At 51.3% G+C, this 21,983-nt stretch overlaps 1 protein-coding gene across 1 annotated transcript in view; it reads left to right on the top strand.

Annotated features, from left to right (window-relative positions):
- The first annotated feature begins 98 nt into the window (after positions 1-98).
- The window catches only part of LOC148054403 (uncharacterized), a 39,834-nt gene continuing 17,949 nt past the window's right edge, over positions 99-21,983 (top strand). The window contains exons 1-4 of the mRNA XM_087768527.1: positions 99-3,210; positions 12,679-12,851; positions 14,109-14,270; positions 21,638-21,760. Of these exons, the coding sequence (XP_087624653.1) occupies positions 3,119-3,210; positions 12,679-12,851; positions 14,109-14,270; positions 21,638-21,648 (438 nt within the window). The 5' untranslated portion in view covers positions 99-3,118 and the 3' untranslated portion in view covers positions 21,649-21,760. The remainder of the gene's footprint in view (positions 3,211-12,678; positions 12,852-14,108; positions 14,271-21,637; positions 21,761-21,983) is intronic.

Below are 21,983 nucleotides of genomic sequence, written 5' to 3'. Positions count from 1 at the left end.
GGAACTGTGGTTCAATTTTGGGGAGATCTCATGCCAACCTGCTAGCAGCAGGCCATCTCTCTGCTGCTGTGATGTTATCTGTTTTGGGGTAACTTTAAAGGGTATTGGTAGAAGCGTGGAAGTGCAGCAGCTCTCTTAGAGCCAGGTGTGGTACAGGTGCACATTGCGTAAGCTTAATTCTATAGCTTCAACACGACATCTTAATCTGAATCAACAACATCTGCTCACCATCCCTGTTCCTTGGCAGAAGGAGGAAAAGAATAGCTGCTCTCGCAGCCAAAAGCCTGTCTTGCCATCAGCTGTGGTCTTAATGTTGCAAGGAGGGTGAAGGGGGTGTGATGGGATGGGGGACACGTTTCTAGTTCACACCCTAATCAGAATTTGGATAGTCTTCTAGAAGCAGATATCTGGGGGACTGTTGCACCATCTCCCTCTTCTGCGACCCAACTCAGCTCTGCTGAGAAAGTTAACTGTTCTCATAAGGAGTCATCACGTGTTGTTGCAGATAAGCGAGGAGCGTAGCCTTGGACTGCAGGTTGTACTGGGGGAAAACAAGCTGAGAAGGAGTGAGGACAGCGAGCAGTCAGGGCGGGAGGGAAGAAATTTAAGTGTAGTATTGACTGGGGAGATGGGTCACGTAAAGTGACGCTGATTGAGGGCAGTGCTTCCGCATGGAAGTTGTCAAAACTTGATCTCAAACTCTTATTCTCCTCTTTCACGCCGATCTTGGATCTCCGGGAAGGATGCATGAGGTTTGTACAGCTCCTTTCTGTCAGAGCTCCTTGCCCGTTGCCGGTTTCCCCAGAGCCCCTGGATCAGCCTTTGCACTGTAATGTCTGCTTTTGACAGGCCTGAGTGTGGGCTTGTAGCCCTCTCTGCTCAAATTTAACTGCTACACTGAAGGTATTTTGTTTTAATGCTACTTCATCCTTATTTTAATGAAATGAAAGTCTGTCTTGCCTTAGTTGATCACCGCAAAAAGCAGATCTGTCTCCTCTGACAAAGTACATGAATATTGCATCCTGTTTTTTCAAGCAGGCTGTTCTGTAATGGCCTGTGCCATTTACAAGGCTGGAAGAGATAAAAATGCAGTGCCTTATTGTGCACTCAGGGAAGCAGTACATTTTTTTAATCCTAGAAGGATGCTCGAAATGTGTTGCAGCGAGGATGAGGCATGTGGAGATCAAGAGTATAGACATCAGCCGTAGAAATGAAAATTTCCTGCCACTGGTTGGAAAAATAGAGACAAGTTACTCAAGGAGATGGACAAGGTCTTGCTTAAATTCTAAGAGAAAATTGGCTTTTCTATCTGCTGTTTGCCTGTCTAACATCAGTCTTTTGAAGAATTCAAACCCTCGGTGAACAGAAATGGCTTTGCTACAGTTCTGAAAAGATCTAATCCTCATTACGGACAGCATTTAAAGGAAATTTCAGAAGTGGTTTTAACTCCTGCTTGTAGTCATTTTAAAGAAAGGTGAACCTTTTGCCAAAAGCAGACTTTTATTGAGGGTTAAATTGTAGTTGGCTGTTGACTCATATTAAGCATTTCTTTATTGCCTTGAGAAGTGGACTGTGGTGGTGATCGAACCAGGTCCCGCTGGCTTTTGGGCATCCTACTCACCGAAAAGTTTCAGAAGAGGCTTTTTCCTAGGATGAATGCTAATAAAAGAAATTGTCTCTTTTAGCTCATGTGCTTTGTCTGGGATTTTGTAAAGAGACAAAGCGATTTAAGGAGAGAAGTCTTGATTGTTTGCAATTTTTTTGTACGTTTCTGGGGAACTTGCGAAAATAAAGCCTAAAAGAGCAAGAAATTGCTGTCACCCTGGTGAATAACAGGTTCTTCCTCTTTCGGAAAAAGAAAAATTAAAACACCTTTGGGGGTCTTGTTCCACAAGCAAATAGCAAATGCAAAACAACTAAGAAAATCTGAACGGGCGTCTAAGGTTTGCTGTTACCAGTTTTAGTCTGTCCAACTCTAAAACGGAAAATTCAGTATATTTTGAAGTATTTAGAAAACGAAAGAATGAATATTTCCATTTTTCTCTGATTTATTGGAAACCCATTCTCACTGAAACTTCACATTTCGCACAGTTAAAGAATTCCACTCTTCTGACGTTTTGCTGAATTTGCTGAATTTGGGAAACACGACATTTACTATCGGCTCAAACTTTTGGGATGCCAGAATATCTTGTAATACTTTAAGTACCTGTCTCTCTAAAATGGAGCGAATGTGGGTATTTCGATTTCCCCCTTTTTAGGCAAGAATGCTTTTCTGTAAAATACTGATTTCAGTTTAGTTAATCAATACGCGTAAAGAGCTGTTTGGGTTTATATTACTTAACTGAGAACCAAAAAAACCCACAAAAGGTTTTGGTTTTTTTGGTTTTGCTTTTTTTTTTTTTTGCTCCGATGAGATGTTAAGAAATAGGTGGAGGGGGAGAGTGGCTCAGAGAAACCTTGTACCCCGGGACCAGAATTTAAATAACATTTAGGTGACAAAAGACCCAAATGCAAAATATTTTCAGTGGTGTATATCTGAGTTGGATGGGTGTCTCCGCTCCCTTCGTATAAATAAGACGCTAAACAGCAACACAGGAATTGTTACTTAAAGCTTTGGTTCTGAAATAGCAACGCTTTGATTTTAGGTTTTGTTTTGTTTTAAATCGATGCTTTGATTTTAATTTTTAGGGCTTTGAAACCAAGAGATGTAACCCACTGGGAACAGCTACGGATTTATTTAATCAGTCTGAAATTTGAAGCCTCTCGGTTGCCCCGTGTGCCTAAGGTCGCTTTGCCGTTTATTCATTTCATTCTAACGTGCATCCACGTGTTCTGCCCCAAATCTTGAGAGAGGGAAAAAGAATCAGAATAGTGATGAAACATACAGTTTTCATTTCATTTTATTAATGTTCCTTATTTTTATTGAGTTAGGATTCTTTTGAGAGTGATGATTGCCTGCAGATCTCCGCTATTTTAACGGCTGTCCCATGGCTAATGATCTAATGAAAATAAATACAAACGCGAATCAAGGTTAACATCGGTGTCTTAAATCGAGGTGTCTGCTTGATGGCTTAAATCCTGTTTGGAATCGGTGACTGAAAGGTGCCAAAGGGAACGGATGGATCGCGCTGGCCAACGCGGGTTTCGAGAGCGGTTGGCCCAGGGCGCGTGGATGCGGCTCCGCGTCCGCTGGTGGCATGAAATGAAAAGGTAGGTGGAGTTATTTGGGGTTTTTCAGGGAAGTAATGGATGTCTGATAAACAATTAATTGATTTCTGTTGAAAAAAAAAAAAAAAAAATTGATCGTGTCAAATTCCTGTTAATACTGAAGAATTATTCATTATGGGGAAGAAATATCCTTTTGCCCATGCATTAAATTTTAGTAACGGTGCGTAAATAGTCATATGAATATTTGCCTCCTAATCACGTTAGAAAAAAATGTTCCAAGCATCCCACATCACAAGGCATCGGGTAATGGGGAAGGCTCTGAATACTAATGATCCGAAATCGTATACTATAGGTGCACAAAATTAGTATACGCACAGGGGGCAAATATTCTGATGGATTTCTGTGGTAGGAAAAATCTGATCCATTGGAATTGGGAATTACTAAACCCCTGGGTTTAAGAGCGTCCTGAAGACCTCAAGACACGGCAGAAGAGCTTCATGTGTAACTCGGGCCCCCGGGATGCGTGCTCTGTAACGGGATTTCATTGCTTAGGTCTTATTTTGTACCGGGTATGAAGTTTTGCAGCTCAGGAAAGGGAAATAACGTGGCAGAGGCGGCGGGATAGTTACCAGCCCTGGCTCAGCCTGTTGGCCTTGTTCTCCCCTAAGAGAATTCAAATCAATTTGTTTCCTCTTTCACTGAAATAACTGTTTTGAGGAGAGCTTGTGAAGTCTGGGTGAAATACAGAAATAAAGTGTCTGTGCCCTAGGCTCTGCCTGAAGATAGAAAAACATCGTCCCAAGGGAGGGACGGTTGGCTGGCCACCCAGCGAGTGGCCCTGCCTCAACAGGGCTTTGCTCCCTGCGGATTTCATCCATCCGAGGAGGTACGGGGGCTTGCTTGTCCTTTCCAGGCACCGTGCAGATGAGCGTTTAGCAGGTATTCTGGGGGGAATAAGCGGCAGCGTTGGTGCTCTCTTCCCTGGCCGCTGCTGCAGTGAGTCTGGGCGAGGGAGGTGCCGCTCGTGGGAAGACCGGTTGCTGCCCAGTCTTGGAGGCAACGGCTGGGATTAGCGTAGCGAGGGGTTCTGGAGCATTTAGCAAGGCTGGGCAGCTCTCTGTTCTGAGGCTGGCTTGCTCAAAGAAGTCGAAGGGTTTAATTTGCTCTGAGAGACTTTGAGAGCCGCAGGGAGCACGGGAGATGCAGCGGCACACGTGTTCTGGCCTGGCTTGTCGCGGCGTCTTCTGCGTGCGGCTGCCCTCTGCTACCCGAGTGCTAAAGACCTCGGGGAATGCATCAATAGCCTTGCCTTGTCATGGATGCAAGCAACCTTAAATGGTGGCTGTCGCCCTCACGAGCCATGCCGGTTCCCGTGTGCCGTTCGATGTACCTAAAGGTATTAATCTGCAAAGCCTCTGAGCAGAGGGGCTTTTCCCTTTCCACCCGAGCGCCTGACAGGTACTCCATCTCGATTATGTTGTATCCGTCATATTCCTGGGCTGGACGACAGAGCGGTGAGGTGCTTGTGGTGGGTGCGTATCCTGCCCGTGTAACGGGGATCTAATTAATGGATACCCCCGGTCAGCCGCGCAGGGGCACGAGCCCAGAAGAGGCGGTCGTCTTCTCCTTCCTTCAGCCAACCGACCATGCCTTGTCACCACACCCTGTTTCAATGTTGTTGTTGCATATTTACTTAAATTCCAAGGCATTGCTACATTTCTTTTTTTTTTTTAATTAATTTATTATAGCGAGCGTTTTCACTGCTTCTGGATCTTTTTATTGCTCGATACCTTGTTGAATCAGTGCGGTGTCTCAGATGAAGGAGAACGTGGTGTGTGGCCAGGCAGGTTCTGCGTGCTTGGTTTCTCGCTGGGGACGGCGGGACGCGACGCCCCGACCACGGAGGTCCCTTGGTCCTGTGACTTGTGGCTTGCTGCAGCGTTCACTCCAGGGAGCTGGGTGGGTTCGAAGGGGCTACCAACAGAATCGCAAAAACGCAGTTATATCTGAAAGTGCTTGTTTTTAGCTCTCACCCCGCCTCTCCCGAGTGCTTTAGCGAGCCCGTTTGTCTCTCGAATGCCTACCGACGCCCCTGCCGTAACGGGGGCTGCGACGGACGGCGAGGGCGAGTTGTGCCTGCCTGCTCGCTGCGTGCTCAACCCAGCCGTTGTCGTCGGAGACGGGGAAAGCCTCGCCCTTCTTCCAAGAAGGGGGTTGTTACCTCCTGTGTTTGAGCTGCCCTCTGGCTCCTGACAAGGCTCACTCGGTTCGGCTTTTGAGGTGCCCCTGGAAACGCTGTGGCATGGTGTCAGTGCTGCTCCTGCACTATTAACTGGTTTAATGAGCCTCTTCAATAGTTTTGGGGAAGACCTCAGGCTCCTGCGTGACCTTATTGTCCCTTTTTGCCACCTGGTTACGTGGTTCGGCTGACAGAGCAGTGGTGGTGCTGGAAGCGGAGCAGCCCGCTGTGGGCCCTGGCACCAGGGGCTTTCCCTGCCCGAGGGAAGAGCAAAGGCTGCGGCTCGGCCGCGTGGTGCCCGCACGCCGCGGTGGGTGTTTCGGAGGCAGGGGCTCCTCGGGCTCCGTGACAACGCGGAGGCGAGTAACCATGAAGCTGTTTGCATTGGTGAAAAAGGTTTCCTTTGCCCGGTTGATGGAGTTGATTAGTGCCAGGATCCTGCGTTCTCCCACAGGTCTCGGTCTGCACCTCGCTCAGGTGAACCTGCGCGTTTGATCTCCTCGCCCCGTGTACTTTGCTCGCCGTGCTGCCATCCACTCTCATTTCCAATTTCACACCGACATGCTCTTGACGTATCTATAAACAAACTCTCTTATGTCAATCCACTAAAAGCAACCAAATACGTTCTTGAGAAATATTTTTCTCCTCCGTCTCCTGTTGCTGTGGCAATCTTGACTGCTGCTGAGCAGAACGGGTGGGAGAAGCCAGCGTCAGTGCAAGAGCATCCCCCTTTCCCGCATGGTTGGTGCTGTGAAGGGCATCCAGTGCCTGCTGCTGCCTGTCGTGGCAGTGATTTTACCCCTACAGTGGTTTTGATGTGCCAATCTCGAAGGTTTTTACAGGGAGAAGTGAATGGGAACGTATTTGATCACTCAGCTGGGGAGGCTGAGGCATAGGAGTGCAAAGACTGAGAGCTGTGTCCGTCATTCCACTAGAAATGCCCTTCTCCTTCCTTAGCTTAGCTTATATGCTGGACTTTAGGGCAACTCAGTCTCCCCTAAGGTTTTGCTGTAGGGTTTCAGCTATGTCAGAACTTCACCTCTCGGCACATAATCTCTTCTTCAGCGTTACCCTCTTGTCTCGTCTCCCTCCAGCTGGACAGGGTAGGGCTCGGTCCAGGGCAGGTGAGCAGATGATTTCTGGATAATGAGTTACTGCTAATCAGCTACACTTGGTAGTTAACAGTGAGAAGCTGGTTGCAAATCGTAAATAAAAACGTGTTAGCATAAACCATTGGAAGAGAGCGTGTTTTCCTTTGCGGTAGGTGGGGAACATGGGGCTGGGCTGTTAATCAGATCTGTCGGCGATCGGCTGACAGATGGCAACTCACTGGGGGTAATTAATCATTTGCTCCTGCAGGATGTTGAGCACGGAACGATGGTGTCCATAAAGATTCTAGCAGGAAGGTTTTGTGTGAGACGGCTCAGAGAGGACCTGAGCCCCGTGGAAAGGAGGATCTCTCCCTCCAAGGTGGAACCAGAGCCAGAGACAATTCAGTCCATCTTGCTGGGGATCACGGGCTTTCTGCCTGCCACCATCGGCTTTCCCGGGGCATCACGGAGCTACAGGCTCGCAAAAGGAAGGAGGAAAAGCTGGCTGACCTCTGGGCTTTGATCTGCTGTGAAGGCTTTCTGCCTCCAGCTTGGGAAGAGGGGTAATGCATTAAAAAAAATAAAAATGCAAATGCTTGTAGGTCTGGTCTATCGGGAGCGTTGAAGTAAGGAGCAAGTCCCTCAGCCGAATTTTCTCCTTAGGAAAGCATGAGCTGCTGCGAGTGAGCAGCAGCAGAACGGCGTGACTCCGACGGCCGGTGTCACCGAGGAGCCGAGCATCCTCGCCGGCTCCGCGCTGCTCGCAGGGCCGACTGCTATTCCGAGAGAAGGAGATGTGGCAACAGCGGTGTTGGCAGGCAGCGCTCGCTCTCCCAGCGCACCTCGAGCCCTGGCTGCGAGGGCAGAAGCAAAGCAACCTTGTGATGCTTTTCTCCCCGTATCTTTTCAAAATCCCCCTGTCCAAAGGCAGCTGTCTGAGCAGGAGGGTGAAGCACAAGTAGACGTGGTGCTGGCAGGACGAGGATGATGAGTGAGTGGAAAGCCCTCCCTTCCTCCAGGCTTTGAGGACTCCGTGTACAATTTAAAGTGGGGCGAGAAAAGGCTTCTGTACCAAGGATTTGTCAGGCTTGTTCCTGGCAGATAAGTTGGTTTTATCGAGTGGCTTGACGTGCAATTCCATGCAGTGTATAGACGTTTGCCTAACGTTTACTTGGAGGGAGAGATTTTCTAGCCATCCTAAAAACTTTGTGTAATGGTGCATTTGCTTGGGGAAAATGAATGTGAAGGTGCTGTCAAAATGTCAGGCTCGTCCAGAACGAGGGTCCCGCAGAAGAGGAGCGGCGTTAGGGTGTTTGAGGGTGTTTCATTTAGAAGTAATGAAGTTCTCAGCCTTTTGGGGCCCCATTAATTGAGCTGAAGAGGTACAAAGCCCCAAAGGGAGATGCTGTTCACAGCTGGGAAGGCAGAGACACTTGCAGAGGGAGATGGTCAGCATAGGTTATTTCTACTGCAAAATGACATCAGAATGATGTGAAAAATCGTGCCAAAATTAAATTCCTCCACCTGAATCATTTTAGGGAAGTCGGTTTTATGTGGTAAGACTAGGTGGTTTGCTTCTAGGTGAGAAAGGAGCTTGGGTCTGAGTTTTAACTTGAAAGGCGTTCAAGGAAAAGAACACAACCGTCTTCTGCTTTGTGAATCATCGTGCAGGTTTACAGGACCTCAGAAAGGAATAACTAAAAAAAAAAAAACGTCAGGAAACTTCTTGCAGCTTCCAGATTTGGAAGGCTGCAAGTCAGCACGCTGTCTCTCCTCTCTGAGAAAAAACTCCTGCTGGGAAAACGCCTCCTTGCAGCACCCGAAACTGTGGTTCCTTTACACCACGCATATCTTTCCTTGCAGGGCCAGGGTATTTGAATGGAGATACGTTTTCTGCACGAGCCACTGGGCACAGCGTTCCTCTTGATAACTTCTTTTTGGTATTAAAATAATTTTCCAGATAATGCTGTTTCTCTTCTGAAGGTTTCCCAACTTTCACAACAGTGGAGGAATAACTCCGTGTATGGGGAAATTGAGGCAGAGGACTGGGGTTGCTGCAGCCCACGCTCAGCACGGCTGGCAGAAGCTTGCTGCTTGCCCCAGCTTCCCAATAAGCAAATAAAACTACATCTGTTAATCGCCCTTCCTTCGCAAAATCCACTTCTTTCATAAGCACTAACGCCGAGCTGTGTAACGACGGGCTGGGAGGGCGAGTCGATGTTGCTCACGCTGAGGTTTGGCCTTGTGCATACAGATTGCCTGCTGGAGACCTGTTTTTGATGTCGGGCTCAGCAGAAACAGTGTTTAGAGTTTGCTTTTTCAGAGGGAGCTTTCTGTTGTTGTAGGGATTTTTTTTTTTTTTTTTTTTTTTTTTTTTTTTTTTTTTGGCCTTGGACCCCTTCTCTTCTGCCACAAGCTCAGCAAGATCCTTTGTCATTCTCCAGGGAAGCTTTCAAACTCACCACTGTGGTTTTGAATTGGCTTTAAATAAAAGGTGTTGTGCTTCTGAAGTGCCCTGCCCAAGGGCTCTAGAGCACTCCACAAGCAATCCAAACAGCCAGCAAAGCCATTACACGTGAAGTGCCCGTGCACGATTACCTGGCAGAAAGCTGCAGGAGAGTGTTTGCAGCCGAGTCCCGCAGGAACAGGCTTTGTCTGCAAAACCGCCCTCGGCAGGTGGTAACTCTGTTGGAAAAAGTCAAGGTAGGTCTTGTTGATTCATCGAGGTGGGTGGTTTAGTCCTTCGTGTCAGCGTAGAGCAAAAGAAGTAGGAACAAGTAGGAACGAGACTAGGGAGGTGGGAGGAAGACATTTTAAATGGGCGCCTGTGGTTTTCCCCCTCTGCTGAGGCATCGTCTCCCTGCATGGTGGACCTAAGCCACTTGAATTTCCAGCTTGCGTGACTAACGGCCTTGGTGTGTTATATCCTGAAAGCAGACTCATAGCCTTGAGAAGCCAGATCTAACTTCTTCAGTTAGATTTGCAGAGTGAAACCCAGTAAGTGTAACTCCTGTGCTGCCTCTAAGCTCCTCCAGCTCCTGGCGTCTCTTCAATTCTGAACACGTAGCTTCATTTTACCTCTCGGTACCAACCAGCTGGAGCAGCTTCTTCCAGGGTGGGGAGCCTTGCGTGCACGCTTTATTGAGCGAGGAGGGTGCTTGGAGATGAATGTGCCGTTCCCTCCTGTGGCTTAGAAGGCTATATCTGTATTTTTAGGTTTGTTTTTTTTTTTTTTTTCTTTCCCCATCGTATTGAGGTAGGAAGAGAAGATTATGGCACTTGATGATTTAATCAACATAATCTCTAGATGAAACATGTTTATGTTATACTACTGGGAGATATTAATTTATGCTGGCTTGCTTCTCCTAGGGTAAATTAAATCATTAGTTTTAAGACTGGATTAGGTGCATGTCCCCTGCCTCTTAAAAAGGCAGTTCAGGAGCTCTTAAAACCTTGGCTTGGCATTTCTTGGGAGCCATCGAGTCCTTTCAGCGCAGGTGTCATGAAAAGTGGAAGGGAGATGCCGTGCTTGAAGGTGCAACCACTAGCTCCATGCTAGCTGAACGCCTCCGTGCTGACACAGGACCCGTCGATGCCTTGTGCCTCCTTCTTCACCCAGTAAAAGTATTTTGCCAGCTTATCAATTCAGTGCGAAGGTTTTGCCCCAGGTCTGGGGAACCAGCAATTGCTCCGTTGATCAAGGCTGTACCCTGAGCATCGGCTCTTCGTGGATGGAGAACCGAGCTGTATGGTGTGTGTTGGAGGAGACCTGGCCAGAGCCAGGTGTCCACGCTCCTCTCCTGCTGGAGAGAGCATAGGGACGTCCAGGATGACGTGTTGACTCGTGCTTGAAAATACGCCTGAGCAGAGCTGTAGCCCAGATGTTGGGTGATCTTGGAAGTGCCCTCAGCACCTCTGAACTGCCTGAAAATTCCCCAAAACGTATAGGTGAAGCTCTGCGAGTGCACCACAAAAATTAAAAGCAAAAAATCTTTACTGAGGTGGGTGGGAGATGTTATAACTCTTTCATACAGGCAGGGAAACTGAGGCACGGTCTGCCTCTCGTCGTGGAGGGCAGTAGCAGGGTGTAGGAGTAAAATTTGGATGCCTGATGCCAGCGGTCCCTCCTGGAGTCAACTGCTTTAGAGCAGATGTGCTGAGCCGAGCCAGCGTGGCCGCTCCTCTGTGGTTCCTCGTAGGAACGCCGGCTGTGGAGACGCTGGCTCCAAGCGTTGAGGTGCCCGGTCTGCTTGGATGGCCAGCAGCTCTGGTGGGGAAACCAGGCCCTGCTGCCGAGACAGATGGGAATGGCTCCTCACCACCCAGGGGGAGGAGAAATGACAGAGGCCCTCATAGCAATTTCAGGGCTATTAAGGATGTGATAATGAGGCATTGCATGCATCATTTTTCAGCACTTCACTCCCCTGCCCCCAGTTCAGCCCATGCATTAACACTCTCCATCCCAGGACAGCAAATGCTCCACAGGTGCTGTAACTCCATTTATTGTGCAGCTGGGCATCAACAGGGCTGGTGGAGGGGGTGAGGAGCGAAGGTGCCTTCCCAGGGAGCCGGCTCAGTTCTCCATCAACGGCGAGCCGATGCTCAGGGTACAGGTTTGGTCAAAGGAGCAATTGCTGGTCCCCCAGACCTGGGACAAAACCTTCACGCTGAGTTAATGAGCTGCTAAAATATTGGGTAAAGAAGGAGGCACAAGGTGGAACTTGCTGCTGCGGGATGCTCTCCAGCCAGCTCTGGGCATCAGGTTATGTGCTTGCAGAGAATCTCGTGTAAGATGGTCTCAATACGCCTGGGGAAGGGCCACCATCCATATGCGATTCCCTGTACTTTCCCGGTGATATTTTCCTTGGTACAGTCAGTCCTTTGGTCTGATTCTGCATGGCCCGTCTCTTGGATGGTGACATCTCCCACCGCTCTGCTTTGCCTCTCTGGATCCCCGGGCCATCTGCGGGTCCTGGCTGGCGGTGGACGTGCTGGTGGCTGCTCCAGAGGAGCAGCTTTGCTGGCTCTCGCACACCCAAGCTTGTGCCAGCAGAAGCGGGCATGCAGGCAGGATTTTCCTAAAGGGCAGAGCCGGCTTGCTCCCAGGGTGGGCAGGTTTCTGATCGCTCCCATGAGTGGGTCAATAGCTCCGTGGAGGTCAGAACAGGGCTGAATCCACGAGGTTGTAAATCACGTGGAGGGGTGGGAAATCGGTGTGCGGAGGTGGTCTGAGGCAGCTCTCTTTCTTGTGTAGCTCTTCCCGTTACGCTGCTGGATGGCAGTGCCTGTGCAAAAGGCAAGTCCTTCTTGCTTCCCAATTTCATTTTCCCTGTTTGAATACATAGAGGCATTTTTCTGCTTGAATATTTGGAAGCGACTGTCTCTCTGTGTGGAACATTTGCAGCTGATTTCTTGCATGATGCTCTCACGCTGGGGTTAAACGTTAATGCAGGTGTGCTGATGCAGTCTGCTTCGAGCTGGGCAGCTCCCGGCAGTCTGTAGGCACTTGGGGAATAAAATCAGCTGTGTAATATGGCCCGTTGCTACCCCGCAGACGTGCCCGTTGGTGCGCTCGGACTCTTCTCCATCCCCACCTTGCCGCAGGCACCTTGAGGCACCCTTGGGGCTGAGCTCTTGACCTTCAACTTGCTGTGCTGGGGGACCCCTCTGTCCCTGGGCGACTGCGTGTGTGTGCAGCCCCTCGTGGGTTGATTTTGGGGGGCTGTGCGTTTCCCCGGGGTGATGCCCAGGTGAGGGACGCCTCGCACAAGGCAGAGATCACCTCCCCGCTGCTGTGCCGCGGGTTGGGTGGACAGGCAACTGTGTTACCGGGAGAGGAGATGAAAAGATCCCCAACCAGTATTTGTCACTTCTGACTGCAGACATCAAGGATCTGTCACTGGCAGAGCAAAAGGGGAAAAATATTTTTTTTTTTTGGTTTGATCAGGCTGTTTTCCCTCTCCGAGTACCGCGGACTGCAGCGGGGCTGACTAGACACGAAGCGCTGCCAAACGCTCGCTCTGATTTACTACCTTTGCCTTTGCACAGGTTTTTCACAAGGAGGAGAAGTGGTTGTTTAATTGTAAAGGAAGCGTTTGTAGTCCCTCACACGCTGGCAGAGACCTGGGGGCAAAGCTGATGTGCAAAATGTATTTTGACGTGGTTTAATGTCTCTTCCAGGCTGCCGCTGTCTCTCCTGCATCTCCCTGCCAGCCACCCGAGGCTTGCCCTGCAGCGTGGAGGACCAGGCAGGTCTGTGTTTGGGAGCAGGGACCTCGGTGTCACGGAGGGATGTCACGACATCTCCAAACGCCAGTCCTTGGGCTGCAGCCTGGAGGAGAGAGCCAAAGCAGGTGGGTTTAAAAGCCAGAGCAGGGGAGGAGGGAATCCCTCCCTTCCAGGAGGGCAGGCATGCTGCAAGCAGCGCTCGGACGTGTCGAATCCCACGGATGCTGAGCCATTCCCCCTTTCTCCAGCCATGCCGCTTACCTAACAGGGAGAGAGAGATCAAATCAAACACGGCAGGATTACGTATCGAGGTGTTTCTTTGAAGTTGAACGGACAGGAATCATGTTTCAAAATTGTAAGAGAAAGAGCTTTTTTAGCTCTCTCCCTTTCTCCAAAATAGCAACCGCATCACTGCGCGCCACGGGGATGTCAGGGCGAATCTGTTTCACTGACAACAAGATTGTTCTGTCTAGACGGGGAAGCACTGCTGAACTGAGGGAGTCTGCAGAATAATTTAAAGCCAAAATACTTTACAGACATTAAATTTAAAATAAAAACTGGCTTCACACAGATGATGCTTGATGGATAGTTTGTGTGGGGGTGGGATGGTGGCTGGCTTTGAGACAGAGCTTGATGGCGGTGATTGACAGGTGTCACTCAGGGTGACCTGGTGGCCGCTGCCCTGTCACCTTTCCCAGACAAGCTCTTCCACTAGAGCGGGTCCATCGAGGCGGCCGGGCGGCCCCGGTGCAGGACTCCTCTGCAATAGCTCGGATCTGTCTTGAATGGTGTTGCTCCCAGGCAGCCTGCCCAGCCCCTCGGTGCCTTGTCCCCGCTGCGCTGCCGCCGCTGCGGCCACCCCGCCGCCGGGCCGCTGCCGAGGGGTGCAGGAGCAGAAGGGGTTGTGTGGAGGGGATATGAGCCTTGCATTGGCCATCTGCCTGGAGGGGCTGGCAGCCAGGGCTGTCTGAGGCAGGGAGATGTGGTGGTGAGATTGCAGCCCAGCTGGCATAAGGAATTTACTTTCTTCTGGCAGAAAAAGAAAGATGAAATATTAAAAAAGAAAAAGAATTTACTTTCTTCTGGCAGAAAAAGAAAGATGAAATATTAAAAGCGTGGCTCAAAGGCTGGAATATATATATATATATATATATATAATAATATATATATATATTTCCGCGCAGAGCAGGAGGGCTGCCAGCCGTGCGGAGAGAGCACGAGTGGGGCTGAAGTAAGGGAGGAAGAAGACGCATGTCTTGGGTGGGCCGATCTCGGGGCTCAGGGTCAACTCCACCGTAGCCTTTAGGACTTGTGCTTTAGTCTCATTTGGCTCCTGTTCAACGGCAGGAAATAAAAACTCTTGTCTCATCTTGTCTCTGCAGATGAGGGCAGTGCCCCGCTGAAGCAGGAGGACACCTTCATGTCGACCACTGTCCTTGGATTAGGGAGGATGCAAGACAGGAGGAGCAGAGGGCTCAGCCGAGGCATCTGTCGGCTCCCTCCGCAGTCCTGCTGGCTCCCAGCTTGCCATTTCAGTCATCCTGGTGAGTCCAAGTGTCCCCAAGAGTCCCTGATGGCTTTCTGAAGCAGAGATGATATGAGTTTTCTCCTGGGGCCAAGCTATTCCATTTGCTTCAGGCTGTCGAGGGAGAGCCTTGCTGTCAGGCGGCAGGGCACGCTGGCACAGAGATGGGCTCTGTCCTAAACTCAGTAGCATTTGGGGCCTCCTATTTTATTCCCCAAGCAGTCACCAGCCTTTGTGGGCCTTCATGCAGCGACTCAGCCGTTGGGTTGGGTGGGCAGCAGGAACCGGGGGGTGCAAGAGAAGAGATGGCTGAGAGATGCGGGAGGGAGGGAGAATGGAGGTCTGTGCGTCGCCAAGCGAGGAGCCGGAGGGAACCAGCTCAGGGTGTTTAAAGCTTTTCCTTCTCTTTCTTCCTTTGACATCTCTCTTCTGCTCTCGCTCCGTGTTAGCGGGTCTGGGCCAAATTCAGAGGTAACGCGGGGAAGGAAAGGTGCAAGTTCAGCGTGGTAGGGAGCGGGCTTGGAGCAGTCTTAACTTTACACCTCTGCAAACACTGGCAGTGAGTGCTACTTATTTGCTGATCAAGGACGGACCCGAACGAAGCAGGCTGGGGAGACAGTCACTTGCTCGGGGTCACAAAATGCAAAAAAATGCCTTCTGCGTTCCCCTGCCAGCCTCCCTGCTGCTGCCGCCTCGTGAAAGACCCCGTGATTAATTATACCGCTCCGCGGCCTCCGAAAATTTATTTAGGGTTTTATGTTCGCTGCTGCTGCTTACGCAATGGCAAATCTGCTGTGGCTGCGTCCCGAGCAGGTGGCAGCTAATAGGTCAATAAAGTGAATCGCACCATTAGAGCTGTCGAGCCGGGCTGCCGGGAGCCCGGCAGGTAGAGGGGAAAGCTGCGGAGAAGTCAAGACAGATCTGCTTTAGCAGAAACGCACCTGGCTATGCTGGTTTGGGGGAAATTGCTCACTTCCCTGATAGCATCCACTGCTTTAATAGGTCGATTTTTTTCACTATAGTTTGTCTAGCTTAAACTTTCTTCTCCTTGCACCCCATGCTCTCCTAAAAATCAGTCTAATAGGACCTTTTCATCTCTGAGAGCTTTGGAAGTTATTTTCCTTAAAGATTTTCATTGCGCTTGCCTTGGGGCGTACAGAAAAGGGGGGAGATTGTCAGCTGAAGGAATCGGAGAGCTTCAAACCACAAGAAAGCCCCCCGGAAAATGCTGCCAAAGGCACGCAGGCATCAGCCCGACTTGAAATAAGTAGCAACCACCCAAGCAGATTTAGAAATCACCTCTGCCTCTGAGCACCTTGCTTCTCGGTGCTGCTATCGAAAGATTGGGGATGGCAAGCTTTGAGCAGATAAAACACAGTTGTATCTGCTTTTCAGAAGAGGAGAGGAGGCAGGGGTGACCCCCCTGTCCTGCGTACGGTCTCTGCTGATGCTGGGAAGGTAGCAGGCTTCTGTGTACCTGCTGCTAATTCCTGTGCAGTGGGAAGCTGTTCCTGATGGCCTGGTGCAGAGCTGCCGGCTTTGTACCGCTTCCCGCTAGGAAGGGAGGCGGGAGCTGTGTTTCTGCACAGCCGTGCCAGCAGAAAGAGCTGAACTCAGTTTGCTTCGTGCGGCGTCGTGGGCCGGGGCCGTGCGCTGTCCTCACGGGTAAAACGGGGCTGGAGTCGATGACTCGCTCTGCCCCTGCGCTGGGATGCTGCCGGGCCGCGTCGGCGGGATGCTGAGCCTACGCGGGCAGCGGTATCACCTGGGGATGCGAAAGCTGCTACACCCACCGGGTGATGGGCCGCCGATGGGCGAGGGCATGCGCGCTGCCTTCGCGTGCTCTATGTGCGGTGCCTCCAGCAGGCTGCATCCTCACTGGAAAGGCAATTCAGATAGCCTGGCTCCTCCTGTGTGCTCCCTCTTCGTGCCGTACGGTTGGTTTTTAATGTTTCTGCAGAGATGGTTTACATCAGTTGCAGCAGGTTGTATTTATTCTATAAAGCTTTGTAGGTATCTTGCACTGGATGTCATCTCCCAGTGCACGGTGAGCAATTCGGCGTAAGGATCATCACCGACGCCGTTGTCTTTATTGCCGGTCCTGCCTGATAAATCTGCTCCCTCTGGGACGGCCGAGCCCAGCGAGTAAGCCGTAGGTGTGCTGCTCTGGAGGAGAGAGCCGAGCTTGTGTTCAGGAGCTGCGTGCAGGGTTCTCCACAACAGGCACTGGGAACAACCCCAAGAGCTGCTTAAAAACCATGGAATTAACAGAGCTCTGGTGCAGCCAACCTTCGGAGTCCCTGGGCTTTTTCAGCACTTTGGCGACTGGGGTTCAAGTTCTTCTCCCCAGCTTGGAGGGGTCAAAATTTGCTATAATTTTGTGAGCCAAGGGCCCTGTTGTCCTTTCCCTGGCCATTAAGTTGCACATCAAGTATTGCAAAACTCGGCACTGAAACAGTGACTTTTGATGGACTACAACTTTACTGAGCACAAGGTTGCTTTACTGAGCTGTGTCCCATGTGAGCAAGATGGTCTGGTATTCGGTGCCCTTTAGGACAGAGCAGGGTGCACGTTGCCAGCACGTGGTGCCCCCCGTCCTGCCACACACGGGGCCGTGGCCCGTGGCATCTGAGCAGGGTTCAGCTGGGCTGGGAGCTTTCGTTCAGAGATCCTGGTCAGTGGTAGCATCTTCTCCGGAGTTTGGGTGGCTGTGGGAGCCAGGAGCTCTCGTCTCACCCAGGCCGGCTGCCTGGCTGCGTGCTGCCTCTGACAGCCTTTCTCCTTCCTCCTGCTGAATTGCTAGTACTGCTTTTCCCCTCCATTTCAGGTGTGACTGCCTCCAGGAGACATCCCTGCGGTCTGCGAGCTGTTGGAGGTGCAGATCACAGCTGGCTTCTTGTGGAGCCACGACAGCTCCCTGGGCAGAAGCAGTCTCCCCAAGCCCCAGCTCCACCGCTTGCACGAGCTGGTTTCTCTCTGGCATGTCTGGTGGCACTGCCGAGCTGTCCAAAATCACCCAGGCGCTGCAGACACAGCCTTGTCTGTGGCTTCCTTCTTGGGAAGGGAGCTTGCTTTTGGCTTAGAGCATCTGATGAGAAACAAGTCAGATGCCAACGACTGCAACTGCTGCGTTGGCTCTCGCTGAAAGATAGAAACGGTTGGAAAAAGGTCCCCCATTGCCACCATCTCCAGGCAGAAGGGGCTTGTGGAGCCTGGCAGGGGCAGAGGAGCTCTCTGGGGAGCAGGGGGGTCCCTGAGCTCGCAGCTCCGGGGTCTGCTGCCACGTTGGTGCCGCAAGAGCGGGGCTGGTCCCTGCCCCGTCGGTGCCCCGTGCCCGCCTTGGGGCAGTGGTGGGGCTGCCGAGGAGCACAGCGCGGGCAGGAGAAGGGCTCTGAGCAGGCAACCGTGACCACAGAGAGCTGCCTGACAGCTCCCATCTGAAGCCAAGGGGCTTTGGTAGAGAAAGTGACTTTTATAGAAATAAAGGAGACTTCCTTTTGGGTCAAGTGCTCTGGAAACGAGTGATTGTGAGATGAAAGCCTTTTTGCTCGGGTAACACAGATTCACATTGCCTAAAGGGAAGTCTGCCTTGTGCTGGGGTATTTTTCCCTCTGGGGGCATTACGATTGCTTTTGAAGATGAATTTTCAACATACAAAGGAAAAGAAGAAACCTGAGAGAAAGAAAGGGTTTTAAAAAATAACAGGGGTTCTCGCGGTCTGTTTTAATTTGTCAGCATGCCTCTCTTGCTTGTAACACCCCTGTTGGGTGCAGGGCTTGTTCCTCCTCTTCCCTTCGTGACTTGCTCCTTCCCTCTGGCATCTTCATCAATCCCAGTCTCTGGATTTGTTTTTTTTTTCCCCCCCCTTTTTTTTTTTTCCTTTCTAGGCCAACCTTTTTGCACCCAGGGCTGCTCGGCAGAGCAGCAGCAGCTCCTGTGTGCTGCGTTGGGTAGGGATCACCTTGTGAGGTGGGCTGGGAGAGCTGGCCGAGCCCCCGGAGGGTCTCAGCTCGCAGGGGGCAAGGAGAGACCAGCCCTCAGCCCCGAGCAAGGGCAGCAATGTGTGTGCTGGGACTAAGCCTCCAAACACACAACCCTGCTCTGGCTGACCCCACGTATCCCAGAGCCAGAGGGTTACCGCTCCCATTGCGGGTGGTGGGAGGAGATGTGCGTCCCTCGCAGCCCCTTCAGATGCGGTGGGACATCTCCGTCCGTCGGGCTCCTTGGCGTGGTACCCCTTGGTGCTGTGCTCAGGTGCTCCCCAACCTGGACGTAACCAGCCCAGAGGTCGCTTGTTGTGCCCGAGCTGTACCCAGGGCAGAGGCAGGAGAAGAGCGAGGTGAAGCCCTCTCTGAAAGAGCCATGGAATGGACCCTTTCCCTATCAGTCTATCAGCTGAGGGATCTCTTTTGAAAACACGTCGTGCCCCATGGGCTCGCGGTCCCCAAAGCCTGTTCTGGCTTTGGTAAGACTATGGGAAGCATCCGAGTGTTTCGCTTCTCTGCTTTTTGCTGGTTTCTCCTTCCCTGCCCTGGAGGGACAAGGTGCACGCAGGGCTCTTCTCTGCTGCTGCTTAGTGTGAAATGCTGTAAAACCCAAGCATTGATTTCTCAATCAAAGGTGTCTGTTTGCTCCTTGGTCCAGGGTTTTATTGCCTGCAAATCCATCTTTCACTCCCTAACGGTTTGCTTTAAGATTTTTAAATCAACTGTTGTGCTTCAGAGCTTTGGGAAGAGAACGGATTCAGTGAAGCCAGTGTTGCTTGTGCTGGCTCACCGGTGGGTTTGGAACCAGACAGAAACCAGACAGAGCCCATGGGGGCTGTCAAGTCTCCAGCGAGACCTTCGCCCGTGTTTAGCTGTGGTATAGGACAACATTGGTCTATTGGGCTTTGGGAAGCTGTGGGTCTCCCTCCCGTTCCCACAGTGAACCTGGTTCAGGTCTGTGGTCCCAGGCTTTGTGGATTGTAGGCTGAAGTCGTAGTATGTCCTGTCAAAAGATGCCAGAAAAACCTGAAGAATTTTAAAAAAAGTAACACCATGCTCCCATCTGTGCTTCCCATATTTTCAGAGCAATCACAATGTTTGCTCCTTGTTTTCAAAGCATTGTACTCTGCCGTTCTTCAAGTGCTGTACAGCTGACGCAGGCCTCGGAGCTGAAATGCAGCTGCTTCTGTGAAGGAGCCCAGCAGCCTGAGGTAGAAAGGATTGCTGCTGCCCGCGATTGCTCTCCCGCAGAGCTTGCTGCTGGTGACCTGAGCTGGGAGACGCCTGCAGCTCCTGCCTTGGCCTCTGCCTGCTTCATCAGCTCGGGTCGATCGCTGCCGCTGTTTAACCTCAGCTTTCCCCTTGCTAAAGGAGGGTGGATGACCTGGAAAGCCCTTTCCAAAGACAGGAGCCAGGGTTGCTTTGCAGCCCTGGGAGGGGCAGGTGGAGGTTAGAGTGGAGCGCAGGGGAGGGCTGGTGAAATGCCGGGGACTCCTGGCGCTAATTGTATGCAGCAGGTTTATCTGGAAGGAGCTGAAGGAAGCGTATCAAGGATGTCTCGGCTATTCAAGTGAGAAATCAAATTAAACTTTGCATCAAATAGTGGAGCTGCTCTGTGCTAGGAGTTATGTCAAATTCATTAAAGGTTTCTACACGCCAGCCCCCCAGGAGTTAGTGGAGAGAAAAACCAGCGCTCCGTGTCAGGGGGCTGTGTTTGCCTGCTTACCTGGGTGTGTTAACGGCGTGGGCAGGGGAAGAGGGGGTTAATGCTTTAACCTTCCAGATAGCCGTGTGCGGAGCAGGGAGGAGGACACCCGCTCCACAGCAAGGCTAGCTCTGTGTGCCGCTGACAGCGAGCTGGGATGTGCGTCCATCAGCCGGCACTGAGGGATGTTAGGTGAGGACCAGGGGCAAGAGTCCCAGCAAGCTGAAGGTGTGGAAAACACTCTTGTCCCAGTTGCCCGCCTCCTGATCTCCCATTGACAGGCTGGGAGATGGAGTCCCTTGGGAACCCCAGGGTGTCTGGGAGGCAGATGGGAGTAATCTGAAGGAGATCAAAATATCAGCATCACACGGAAGTACGCATTCCGTCTTGCTTCTCATCGGGCATGAATCCACGCTTGCTCCAGGCAAGGAAAAGATCTGGACAACACATTGCTTCCTCCGTGGGGACAGATTGCTCGGAGGCTGGATGGAGCACAGACTTGGCATGAGAGAGCCTGCAGCCAGGAGGAGGCTGCTGGCGTGGTGGCAGGGGAGTCATCTGCTGGGAATCTGTGATGCTGGGGAGTTTGGCTGCAAAATGATTTCCCCACACAGCACACCAGAGGCTCCAAGAGCTCCCAGGTGACCAAAGCATGTCCATACCTGCTTCTCACCAGCGGTGGGGCATGCTGAAGAGCTGGCAGCCATCAGGAGGAGGAGGAGAAAAACACTCAGCTTCATCCACTGCAAATGCTGAATGCCAAAGTTTTCTCTGCCTCATGTGCTAAGGCCCAGGCTTGACTAATGCTATTGGATTTGATTTTTTTCACCCCGGTGCGTGTTGTGCATTGCCTTAGAAGCACTCAAGCGCTAGTTTGATATTTAAAAGCCATTTGCAATACTGCTGCTCTGCTGGCAGGAGAGATTAGTCTGACCCCGGGATGCACGTATCCTGGTGTTGGAGCAGGGCAACCTGATAACAGGCAGGGGTGAGTCTCCTCAGGTGTCCTGCCCACTGCTAGCTCTGGATTAGGGCTCTCTGGCCAAGAAAATGTCTTCCCTCCCTCCTTTTCTGTTGACTTGTCAGAATTTTTAGGAATTTAAGATGCTAAACCTCAATTAGGCAACACTTATTAATTTCCGAGATGTAATTTATTTACAGAGTGTTCCCATTCACAGCAGCAAGTGCTGTTAATTGCTGTAGTTTGCTTTCCAGCCTAGGATTTGAGAGACTTGAAAATTCCATGAACGTGGCTGCCAGGGAGACAGGGCTGGCTCCGGGTGGCTCCTGCCACCCAGGGATACGAGGAGCTGACTCCGACCCGAGCACCCCAGGAAAGCAGTGCCGGTCCTAGGGCGTGGGAACAGGCCACGGAGCAGGAATGCCTGTCCTCTGTTCGTGGCTGTATTAACCCAACCGTCCTGTGGTGCCTTTTGCTGTCTCCGCTCTTCAGCTTGGTTTGCTTGCCCCGACCGTGATACAGGTATCCTCGTCCTGCTCCAGTGTTGCTGCAAGGCTGAACGAGCTGCCTCTCTGTGTAGATCTGGAGGCAGAGCTGCAGAAAATCAATGGGGCCAAGAGAAAATGAGGTACTATGTGCTTGTCCTTCAAGCTGCCAGCACCAGGGATGGCATCTTTGCAGCGTGATGGCTCAAGGCTATTTTTTTTTTTTTTTTTGTTCTCTGTCTGTCATAGGCTGTTGCTGAGAGCTGCAGAGATGCTGTACTGAAGCTTTGCTGACACGCGAAGCCCTGTGACCAATTCCTCTGAAGCAGGCTGTGCCGTTTGCCTGTGGGACACCAGCTCCTCCAGGATGAGGTGGGCTATGGGGCAGAGCTGCCCTCGAAGCGTGTCCAGGCAGAGGCACGGGAGACTTCAACATCCTATTTTATCTCCATTTCTGAGAACCTGTGGCTGCTGGGGCTGAGTTGTGGCAAGGGGAGGGGAGCAGCGTCCTGTGTTTTGGGGATGGAGAAGGTCTTACTTCTCCTGTCCATGAACCAGTGGACTGCATCTTGCCATCTAGACCAGCAGCATCTTT

This window comes from Nipponia nippon, unplaced genomic scaffold (assembly GCF_047370975.1).
Source record: "Nipponia nippon isolate SJK-2023a ecotype South Korea unplaced genomic scaffold, ASM4737097v1 scaffold_30, whole genome shotgun sequence".
Classification (NCBI taxonomy): Eukaryota; Metazoa; Chordata; class Aves; order Pelecaniformes; family Threskiornithidae; genus Nipponia; species Nipponia nippon.
Note: the sequence above shows the minus strand (reverse complement) of the source record. Positions and strands in the feature narration are given on the sequence as shown.